Source organism: Penaeus japonicus, unplaced genomic scaffold, assembly GCF_977035675.1.
Source record: "Penaeus japonicus unplaced genomic scaffold, GWHDUDI00000001_assembly GWHDUDI00000040, whole genome shotgun sequence".
In the NCBI taxonomy this organism is placed as follows: domain Eukaryota; kingdom Metazoa; phylum Arthropoda; class Malacostraca; order Decapoda; family Penaeidae; genus Penaeus; species Penaeus japonicus.
In genome coordinates this window covers 9,593,296-9,605,795 of record NW_028234442.1, presented here as the reverse complement: position 1 = coordinate 9,605,795, position 12,500 = coordinate 9,593,296, and the positions used below count along the sequence as shown (strand labels likewise).

Genomic DNA, 12,500 nt, shown 5'->3' with positions numbered 1-12,500 from the left:
GAGTGAATGGATGAATAAGAGAGAGTGAAGGGATGAATGAGAGAGTGAATGGGTAAGAGTGAGTGAGCGAGTGAATGGATGAATGAGAGTGAATGGAAGAATAAGAGAGAGTGAGCGAGTGAATGGATGAATAAGAGAGAGTGAAGGGATAAATGAGAGAGTGAATGGGTAAGAGTGAGTGAGCGAGTGAATGGATGAATAAGAGAGAGTGAATGGGTTAGAGTGAGTGAGCGAGTGAATGGATGAATGAGTGAGAGCGAGTGAATGGATGAATGAGTGAGAGCGAGTGAATAGATTCGTGAGTGAGCGAGTGAATGGATTCGTGAGTGAGTGAGCGAGTGAATAGATGAGTGAGTCAGCAAGTGAATGGATTCGTGAGTGAGCGAGTGAATAGATGAGTGAGTGAGCAAGTGAATAGATGAGTGAGTGAGCGAGTGAATGAATGAGTGAGCGAGTGAATGGATGAGTGAGTGAGTGAATGGATGAATGAGTGAGAGTGAATGGATGAGTGAAAGAATTAGTGAGTGAATGCATGAGTAAATGAGTTAATGAGTGAGTAAGTTCATGAGTGATAATAATGATAAGCATAATTATAATAATAATGATAACAATAGTTTAATTATATAATTTAAAATGTTAATGATGATGGTAATAATGGCAATGATGAAGATGATAATGATGGTAATATGATAATAATAATAACAATGATATTGATAACAATGTGATAATTAACAAAAATAGTAATGATAACAGAAGTAACGATAATGATAATGAAAATGATCATATTTTTAATCATAATAATAACGAGAATGATGATCATAGTAATATGAAAGAAACATAAAATTGCGATAGTGATAATGATCACAAAAATGGCAATGTTGATAGCAATATCGTATATTATTTTCGCTGCATTTTTTTCTTTACTATTATCACTATCATCAATATTGTTATCATTATTGCCCATAAATTGTTAATCATCATTTGTATTTCAATTGTTAATATGATCATCCCTATAACATTCACCACCATCATGTTCATTTTTCGTTTTATAATTTTCAACTTTTTTCCTCTGCCCATACATACATGCATACACACGTACAAAGAACTCGCATTCGCTCGCTCCGCCCCTTCGCTCCGCCCCCTCGCTTTGTATTACGCTTACATACTTAAATACACAGATGCACTTACAAATGTATATGTATATATTTTCATCATATATATATACACACACACACACACACACACACACACACACACACACACACACACACACACACACACACACACACACACACAGAGACACGCCCATTATATGCTCCTCCTCTTTTCTAGGGCGGCGCGAAAGTGCGCATGCGTGCATGCAACAGCGAGGGGACCCACAATTTCCATTGTGCAGTCTGTACTTCAGTGTCGACAAAATATAGTGTGCATTGGATATACCACGGATCTCCTAGCAGGTACGTGTTTAACTTTTAAATATTATTTACGTTCATTTGTTTGGAATATCTCTTCACTGCGTTCTTATATCTAAATAGTGAATTTCTTCATTTGTTTCCCCTCATCGGTCTAATTTATACAAGGGATTTTTCTAATCCCCTTTCTAGCCCAGACGAATATGGACTTACATTAATTGTTTGTGGTCATCAGTAACTAAGATTTTATTATGCATAGTCCCTAAAGTGAATGTTATATATAATATATTAAATTAGTTATCTTATATTTATATCTTATATATTTATATTATTATTATTATATTCATATATACTCGGGAACAAGCTCTTGAAATGAGATTTTTAATTCAAGAATGATAATAAGTCGTTCCGTATTTTCTATCAAATTGTTCTAACTCAGAAACACTCATTATATATTTCATCAGTATAGTTGATTTATAGATAACCTTTATTTTTTCTCAACGAGAATCATTGTATATTGGGAAGTTATTTTTTTTTCTGAGAAGCGCTCTCACTAGCTAATCTGACCCGCAAAAAAATTATTTCGCCTACTGGAGAGGGAAATCGTACAGCGATTGCATTACTCGTGTTTCATCAAATGCAACAGCTGTCGATTGTATTTAGATCTGGCAGATTCCACACCAATCAGTCAAAACAACAAGCATCTAAGTTTTATTTGTCTGTATGATAGGGAGCTCCGTTCTGGAAAAAAAAAACTATTCTCATTCTTCATTTCTTTTTCATTTGTTAGATGCTAATATCAACGCGGCCGATTATTTGATTTTGACTTTAAACCTAATCGTAGTTTAATCTTTACCTTTGCTTATGATGTCTTATTCAAAACTTTAGGGACCGCGAGAAAAGCGCTGAAACTTTTCCCTTCGACTGTGTATATATATATTTTTCTTTTTTTTTCCTTTTTTTTTTTCTTTTTTCTTTTTTCTTTTCTTTTTTTCTTTTTTCTGCCCTTTTTATTTCGTAATCTACAGCTTTCATTACCTTAGTGAAAAAATGAATTTTACTTGTTGCTACTATAGGTTAGCATTATTTAGAGTTACAGTACAGTTAGATATAATGGAAAGATTGTTTTTTTTCCATGTGCATTTTGTCATGTTTGTTGGAAAGTTGGATTTTTTTTTTTTTTTTTTTTTTTTTTTTTTTTTTTTTTTTTTTTTTTTGTTTTTGTTTGTGTGTGTGTGTGTGTGTGTGTGTGTGTGTGTGTGTGTGTGTGTGTGTGTGTGTGTGTGTGTGTGTGGTATGCTGTTATTATATGATTTATTGATTGTATGGTAGGCATTGAGAAGGGATTTTTTTTTTATCTATGTAGGGAGTAAGGTGGGTCATTCTAGTGGCATTTATCCCGAGGCGGGCCAACACCACCTCCTCCCTTCTATCTTTTCTGTGGGCTGTGTCCCTTAGTTTAACATCTTCTTTGTTTTTGTTGTTGATTGTTGTCAGGAGTTGAGAAGTCTTTCATTTCATTTTCGATATCCCACAAGTACCGAATTATAAAGCCCAGTTGAATTCTCATGTTATACAGTGATAATGCTATAATAATTACTCTTATTGCAGACGTGGTCGGAGAAAGCAGAGAAAGGTGACAACAAGTCAACGTTTGAATAAAAAAGACACACACCATCTGAAAGTCGGCGGAGAAAGACAGCACAGCCTGGAAACTCCTTACCTGCATATACCAGTGATCTCCAAGCAGGTACGTGTTTAATTAGTTATATTGTCTGAATGATAGGGAGCTCCGTTCTGAAAAAAAAAATCGCATTCCTCATATTTCATATTTTTTTGCATTTGTTTATCGCTTATATCAACACGCCCGATTATTTTATTCGACTTTAAACCTTTTTTTGTACATTATATCTATTTCTGAAATGGAATTACAGTCTAATCTTTACCTTTACTTATGATGTCATTTTCAAAACTTTAGCGACCGCGAGAAAAGCGCTAAAACATTATACTTTGACTGTGTGTATATATATTTATTTTCTTTTTCAGACCATTTTATTTTGTAATATACAGCTTAGTGAAAAAGCTGATTTAACCTTTCCTGATCAATTATTCTTAGCTATAGAAGGGTGATAGTTATCTTTTCTTTTATTTGTTAGGTACAATAAGTTAGAATATGGACTTAAAATAATTGTTTGTGGTCATCAGTAACCAAGATTTTACCATGCAGAGTCGCCAAATTGAATATTCTATATAGGAATTTAAATGAATTATTTTAATTTTATATTTTATATATTTATATTAGTATTATATTCATATATTCCCAGGAACAAGATCTTGAAATAAGATTTTTCCTTAATTCAAGAATGATAATCAGTTAATCCGTGTTTTCTATCATATTGTTGTAACTCAGAAACACTAAGTATATATTTCATCATTATAGTTGATTTATAGATAACCTTTAACTTTTTTCTCTCAACAGGAATCATTGTATATTGAGATGCTAATTGGGTAATATTTATCAGGATAACCTCTTTTAACATAAAAATAACTTGGTAACGTGACGTGTTAAAGGTTATCCGTTTACACCTGCAGTTTTAATTACTGTGGAGAGGAATTATAATGAAACTAGGCTAATCATGCCTTAACTGTATATTAAATCACATAATAACTTGACACATACAAAAATAAACTTCTTATACATATCTTTCATAGCAATCACTCTGACACACTCTGAAGATTTCTGTCTTCATTCTTCTTTCTTCTCCACACTCAGCCTTAGGACTCAGTCTTCAAATCAGTCTTTGAACTCCGCCTTTGAACTCCGCCTTTGGACTCCGCCTTTGAACCCGCTCCTGAGAATTAACTTAACTTTAGGAACGTGTAACAGAGATTAATCAACAATCTCACTAACATCTGTGAGACATAACATCAAAAGTTTTTCATTAAATTTACCATAGTCACAGGTTTAAAGATTGATAATAATCTATCACCATAAGTTTACAAAAGTTTTACATACCAAGTTAAATCTAAGTTTCACTGTTGATATAAAACTTTTACAATAAATTTATTACTTATAATTAATACCAGTAACATTATGATACGTAATTTTAAGTACAATTTTATCAATGTTTTATTATAATAATTTGTGGTTTCCCATTAACCCATTGCGTACGGGTGTCATGACATACATGACGTAGGAGCTTTGGCCTGACGAAGGGCGTCATGACGTACACGACGTTCGGGGATTTTGGCTCACTGTGCTATTTTATTTTGCTATGAAAAAGGAATGAGTGATGATGGCTACTGCAGTCCTAATTACTATAATTACCGTAATATCGTGCAAGCTTAACGTCCAAAACCTAGATGGCACCACTTTTTCCTAGCACCAGCAGGTGAGAGAGCCTTGAATGGCACCCATCCACGGTCTCTAGCAAGCACTGTCTCTATAGAGCGATGGCACACACTAAGTTGATGAACCCTTGCTCTAAAGTACCGCCGATGAACGATTGGCAGGCAGAACGAGAAGAGGAAAGTGACTCAATCCATACCCAGTGCCTAAAATGTGCTCCTGTGCCAATATGGATGCCTTTCACTGTGGCACTCACAGTCACAAGCACAGGTTTCATTCCTCTTCCCTACCTCTTCTTGTTATCTTTATTGTAGGTGGTTATATGTTTCGTATTCGTTCATGACAGCACAAAAATACGAAAAAATAAAGTTGCCTTTTGTCCTCCCATAAAACAGTAATACTTCTATCACATTGAGTATAAAGAAAATAATGAGCTAATATGGATAATATACTACAATTTTAGTCAACTGCAGCATTGATAGAGCCTGTCATATGGCACATATAAGTCTCTAAACTCAATAAAACACACAAAAAAATAAAACACAAAAACTGCTCTAGTTTTGCAATGAATGACTGAAAGAGATTGGGATGCTTTAAATTATATTGCTTCAAGTGGTCTCTCTCTAAAATAAAACCTATCCTGGAGGCTGGGCAAGCAAATTTATCTCCGTCTGCAATGGGTTAATGGCATAACATAAATGAGTGCACTTACTTATAGCGGGTTTAATTTGGTAAACGTGTCATGGGGGGGGGAAGTCACCCTTATGGCGATGAAAATGGCGCCTGGGGCAAGAGGCGAGGCAGGTGGTGTCTGAGGCAAGATTTACCAGTATAAGTCTCCCTATTATATATTCCTTTCCTTATGCCAATTATCACCATTATCCCTCTCTATATTAATTACAATATTGACCCTGTTGAAATACCCTTACGCTGTCATTAAATAATTTACACTACTCTCACCTCAGATAGGACAGATAGAATCTCCTGCTCGTGTTCCCCTCGGCTCGCCTAATGTCACCTCGCTCTGGGCGTAACCAGGTCTTTGTGCGGTCGCCCCTCACTTGACCACAAAGGTCCCTTTGTGTGACATCATTCGTGACACGTCACCATTTTACACAGAACGTTGGTTCTATTCTCTAATTTTCGTAATGTTATCAATACCCTAAAATATCTTATCCAGCACCATGCAATTGGTACTATCACATTTCATTAGTTAACTATCGACTTTCAAATATACCGCTACTGATACTCATTTTTCACGTAGTATGACAGCACGTTTTCTGTTATACCGAAATGGGTAACCTCAGTAGATTACAATTTTCCGTTTTTCTTATAATAATCCTTATTTTACACTACTACATAACCTTTGTACAATTTACATGAGGTTATATAAACTAAGTGATACTTAAATAGCAATCATATGGATACTCCTGATTACAATATGCAGGAGAAAGTCTTACAGGAAGTAAATGATACATAGGGTTACTTACATAAATTGACAATATCCTCGGTCATACATAGCGAAAAACACATCAATTTCAATTTCTTAGACGGATTTCGGTCATTAATCCTCTCCATAACATCCCGGTCACTACACGCTCCTTGGGTTTGGGTAGACCGAAATTCGTCTACATAACAACAGTTGTCCTTCTAACCAAACATGATTACACTCTCCTCAGCTGATTTTTCTACCATAGTGACATTAAACAACCATTTCCATCACTCCTACCCTTCCTTTCTTTATGAGGAGGCTGGAAAGTAGTAAAGACTGCATGCTGCCTCTTTTGAACTTTGTACTGTACTGTCGGACACATACTGGGGGACTCCACGTAAGTTAGTCCAGAGAGTTTCACTTATGTAAGATGACAGGTCCTAACAGATGTGAGGGGTCGTGTCAACTTCCCCGCGCCCTATATAGAATCCAGGATACAGATTTGGGGAATAATGACCAAACATTCATTCTGCTAATTTGGAAATGTTACACAATACCCTGGCTCGGAATGCTCTGAACAGATCCTCCCGGTATCAAGTATCCTGGGTGGAGACCTTCAGGTAGACACTTCCCTTACAACTCCTTATCCTATGTCCCTAATAATTTGATTGTACTTTGCCGAAATCCCTAAATCTCAAGAAGAAAAAAAAAAAAAAAACAGTCCTCTTGTACATAGTGAAATACACACCCATAAGTTTAGGGAGCGCTCGATTTGACATAACTTAGCTTCTACGCTGCCCATTCATTAGAGACTACAGTCCTCTCCCTCCATACGGGACTTCTACCCTCTCATGGTACCTCGTGGGAGGCTCAAAAGCACCTCTCCCTCCATGTGGGACTTCTACCCTTCCAGGTCTTATCCCCTCTCTGAGCCTCCTTTATCTTGTCTTTAGTTAGCCCTAGGAATTGTGTATCATTTCTATACTGGGAAGCATTTCGTGAATTATCCTTAATTATTCCTACCGGCCTGCTGAGTGTATCAGGCACTGTATTTTTGGCACCTTTCTTATATTTGAATTGGTATACATAGTCTCTCATTTCCAAAATATATCTAGACATTCTAGGGCAGCTGGTTCTTTTCTTAAAAATTGTAGTCAAAGGCTGGTGATCTGTAATTATGGTAAAGGGTTTACACCATAAATAATGATTGAAGAATCTACAGGAATTGACAATTGCTAACGATTCTTTGTCAGTTACAGTATATTTCTTTTCTGTGCCATTTAATTTTTTTAATAATAGCCAATGGGTTTCAAACTTTTATCCTCCTCAACCTGCATTAATGCTCCAGCAATTTGGGTGTCACTTGCATCTGTATGTAACTCAAATTATTTAGTTTGATCTGCCCTTACCAAAACAGGTGCACTTACCAACTTTTTCTTTAAGAGGAGGAACGCCTTTTCACACTCAGATGACCAATGGAACTTAGTATCTTTTCTGGTTAAATTAATTAAAGGGCTATCGATTAAAGCAAATTCTGAGATGTGCTTCCTATAAAAATTGCACATCCCAATAAAACGTCTAACCTGCTTGACATTCTTAGGGGATGGCATCTTATTTACTGCCTCCACATTTTTCTTGTTGGGTCTCACTCCCCTTTCCGACACAATATGGCCAAGGAATTTAATTTCCTTTTTACCAAAGTCACATTTACTCAAATTTAACTTCATCCCAAGTTCCTCCAATCTTTTGAATGTTTCTCTTAACCTGTCCACGAGTTGTCGGAAAGAGTCAGCCCATATTACCACATCATCTAAATAATTTTTACACCAACCCTTCTTGAATAAAGGACCTAACACTTCTTGCATCACACGACTAAATACCGCGGGACTGATAGATAAGCCAAATGGTAGTTAGGTCTCTGAATGGCTCATCTAACATAACTTGGAAATATGCATCCTTCATATCTAGAGTGCAGTAGAATTTCCTTCCAGCACTTTCTTCAACTAGCTCCTCTAGATGGGGTAAGGGGTGTACATCAAGTTTTACTTTCTTGTTAAGCCCTCTATAATCAATACACATTCTTTTTGATCCATCAGGTTTACTTACTAAAACTATGGGAGATAAATAAGATGCCGTTAAGTCCTCAATAATCTCCCGATCTAACATGTTCTGGATCATTTTGGCAATAACCTTCTTTGCCTGTTCCGGGTGTCTGTACAAAGGCATTCTAACAGGTTCGTTGTCAACTGTTGAGATATAGGCTTCTGAAACTTTTAATCTACCTAACTCATTCTCATTAAGGATGAATAGCTGATTACTATCCAGGATGACATCCATGAGCTCCTTTATCTGTTCAGTTGTTAAATGGCTCCATTCAAGCTTTTTAATTATGCTAGCTAGTCTGGTCCTCCTGTCTCCTGTAACTGTCGCTTTATCACTAAATGGCATTAAACTATTATCTATTCGGTTAAGGGTTACTACTTGACCATGGGCTTCAGCGAGCGGTCCCTTACATACTATACAATTTAAAATGTGCACTTCCTTCGTAAGTCCCTGTCCTTCTGAGTGCATTAATCCTTTATGTGTCTGACACAGATGTGCTGGATTTTCCGTTGTAGGGTTCGTTTCTAAGATCTTCCTGATAACATTTGCCTTCGGGCCTAATTCATTACCACAATATTCAGTGTAAATGATATTGGTTTAGTCAATAGAGTGGAATCTGGCTATGCGCTTCCCTGCATTGATTTTAAGTGTTCTTTTCTTACAATTGATTACTGGCATGTCAAATCCTCCGTTCTCGTCAACAACAAAACAACTGTTTGGCACATTAAACAGATTTAACGAAGAAAGACTTGCAGATTTATCCTTTTCTATATGGACAATCTGACTGGCTTTAAACTGTTCATTGGTGATTCTAATAAAAGTGATCTTTCCTGGTGGACACAGGATTTTACTATTAACATGTAGCCAGTTTGATTTATGTTCTTTATTTTTGTCCTTTATAGTTGCTTTCCCTTCCCTGTTTAACTTAACTTTACTGATCGAAAAGCCTGCCTTATCACAAACCTGGTAATACTGTCCACCCCAATATAATTCCTGAGTGTGACCATTCCACACAAATTCGGACCTCCCGATTAAATCTGCACCCAACAAAATACTTGATGATAAGTAATGATCCGTCACCACAATTAGTTTATGTTTTACACATACCTTCCTGGATATCATCACCTGGACCATTACCTCTCCTATAATCTTAAGTGAGTGATTAGAAACAGAATGCAACAATATCTGACAGGGCTTGATTTGATCATTAATACCTAAGGTCTTCATTGCACTTGCTTTGACTAGGGTGGCAGATGAACCTGTATCAACAAAAGCGGAAAGTTGCTTTTCATTTACATTAATCATTATTACTGGGGTTTTGATCCTTTGTCTGATACTGCAGACCTTACTTCCACTAGCTTGTTTTTTTACTGACACTACCTTCCATTCATCCTTTGTGTTTATATTATCCTTTACTCTCAGTCTCCTTTGACGAGTCTTATAAACTGGATATGTTTCTCAGATATCTTCATTACTATTGTTCCTATCCCTCCTGACAGCGTCCTTTCTCCCAGGACATCCAGCATGTCCTTTCCTTCGTTTTGGTGCCAAACAATCAAAACAACTGCCGGCCTCTGGCTTACATGGACAGTTTATTCTTAGATGCTTACTTCCGTCCTGACACCAACCGCAAACCCACACTCTAGTCCATTTCGGATTTCCCTTTGTTTTTACTTCCACTTTATTTACTCTCAACCTCCAAAATACTCTCTCTTTCTCGAGTTGTCTCAGGAAATCATCACCCATGCCCCTCCTAGCACATACTTTTACTGCGGCCTTAATCTCAGCGGGAAGATTTTCCATCATAATCGTGCAAGATATCTTCCTCGTTTGGTGCTGGGTTGTTTGGGAAAAAACTCTGAATGGTCCTAAACTTCACAATGAACTGATTGACAAAAGCCCGAGGGTCATCATCCAAGTGATATGATAAGTTATATAACTCCCTATAAGCGTCTATAGCATTGTATTTTCTACTAAACTGACTACTTAGAATGTTCTTCATGTCATCAATTGTTCCACCATTAGGGAATTTCTGCATTTCTCTTACAATGAACAACCTCAGCTCCTTGTCCATGCGAGTGAGTGCAATATTCTTACAGTGTTCGTCTGGGAATCCTAGGCGTTTAATCTGATCTACGAAACCTTTTATATTCATAGGGGCCCCAACATGATGTAAATCTTTTAGACATAGTTTCTCAATGTCATTACTGTTATAATATGGGTTTACAGGGGTCGGGGTACTTGTTACTGGACCTGTTAGGTTAAGATTAGGTTTTGTTGCAACCTCAGAAGTTAAGTCCTTCAGAGCCCTCTCTAATTCTGTTCTTTTTTTCGTCTCCTCATCTAACCTTCGTAATATAAGTGCAATTTCATTGTGAATTGTCGCCTCATCTAACCTTCGTAATATAAGTGCAATTTCATTGTGAATTGTTCCTATCTCCATATGAACTTCCTGAATTGTAGGATTGCCTTGCGGCTCTCCAAGATTTATGGTAACTTCATCATCAGACATTTTAGATAGCTTCTATAATTCTATCAAGTAAAATATTTTTCCTTTCACAGTAAATTAAACTGCAGTTTAAAATTCCACCGCATGAGCCACTAGTGTAGTGCCCTCTTTCCCGGGAATGGGTATTTCTCTTTTATATCCCAAAATATCTAGGATGACAGTATGGGCATTAATTAATTAGGTAATTTTTATCAGGATAACCTCTTTTAACATAAAAATTACTTGGTAACGTGACGTGTTAAAGGTTATCCGTTTACACCTGCAGTTTTAATTACTGTGGAGAGGAATTATAATGAAACTAGGCTAATCATGCCTTAACTGTATATTAAATCACATAATAACTTGACACATACAAAAATAAACTTCTTATACATATCTTTCATAGCAATCACTCTGACACACTCTGAAGATTTCTGTCTTCATTCTTCTTTCTTCTTCGTGGAGAGTCGGTAGTGATGTGTTAGTCTTGAGCAATCATGACCTGAGCATCTGATCTGGAGTTCTGGCCTTAAACTCAGCCTTTGAACTCAGTCTCCACACTCAGCCTTAGGACTCAGTCTTTGAAATCTGCCTTTGAACTCTGCCTTTGAACCCGCTCCTGAGAATTAACTTAACTTTAGAAACGTGTAACAGAGATTAATCAACAATCTCACAAACATCTGTGAGACATAACATCAAAAGTTTTTCATTAAATTTACCATAGTCACAGGTTTAAAGATTGATAATAATCTATCACTATAAGTTTACAAAAGTTTTACATACCAAGTTAAATCTAAGTTTCACTGTTGATATAAAACTTTTACAATAAATTTATTATTTATAATTAATACCAGTAACATTATGATACATAATTTTAAGTACAATTTTATCAATGTTTTATTATAATAATTTGTGGTTTCCCATTAATGGCATAACATAAATGAGTGCACTTACTTATAGCGGGTTTAATTTGGTAAACGTGTCATGGGGGGGACGTCACCTTTATGGCGATGAAAATGGCGCCTGGGGCAAGAGGCGAGGCAGGTGGTGTCTGAGGCAAGATTTACCAGTATAAGTCTCCCTATTATATATTCCTTTCCTTATGCCAATTATCACCATTATCCCTCTCTATATTAATTGCAATATTGACCCTGTTGAAATACCCTTACGCTGTCATTAAATAAATTACACTACTCTCACCTCAGATAGGACAGATAGAATCTCCTGCTCGTATTCCCCTCGGCTCACCTAATGTCACCTCGCTCTGGGCGTAACCAGGTCTTTGTGAGGTCGCCCCTCACTTGACCACAAAGGTCCCTTTGTGTGACATCATTCATGACACGTCACCATTTTGCACAGAACGTTGGTTCTATTCTCTATTTATCGTAATGTTATCAATACCCTAAAATATCTTATCCAGCACCATGCAATTGGTACTATCACATTTCATTAGTTAACTATCGACTTTCAAATATACCGCTACTGATACTCATTTTACACATAGTATGACAGCACGTTTTCTGTTATACCGAAATGGGTAACCTCAGTAGATTACAATTTTCCGTTTTTCTTATAATAATCCTTATTTTACACTACTACATAACCTTTGTACAATTTACATGAGGTTATATAAACTAAGTGATACTTAAATAGCAATCATACGGATACTCCTGATTACAATATGCAGGAGAAAGTCTTACAGGAAGTAAATGATAC

At 36.4% G+C, this 12,500-nt stretch overlaps 2 protein-coding genes across 2 annotated transcripts in view; one reads left to right on the top strand and one right to left on the bottom strand.

Annotated features, from left to right (window-relative positions):
• LOC122255534 (uncharacterized) overlaps positions 1–12,500 on the top strand; it is a 67,677-nt gene that overhangs the window by 48,489 nt on the left and 6,688 nt on the right. Inside the window, exons 4-5 of the mRNA XM_086533740.1 lie at positions 1,333–1,457; positions 3,024–3,162. The gene's annotated coding sequence lies outside the window, so the exon portion shown is untranslated. The remainder of the gene's footprint in view (positions 1–1,332; positions 1,458–3,023; positions 3,163–12,500) is intronic.
• Positions 4,802–12,500, bottom strand: part of LOC147466884 (uncharacterized) — a 7,811-nt gene continuing 112 nt past the window's right edge. The window contains exon 1 of the mRNA XM_086533739.1: positions 4,802–12,500. This exon is cut by the window's right edge and continues 112 nt beyond it. Within this exon, the coding sequence (XP_086389865.1) occupies positions 10,080–10,808 (729 nt within the window). The 5' untranslated portion in view covers positions 10,809–12,500 and the 3' untranslated portion in view covers positions 4,802–10,079.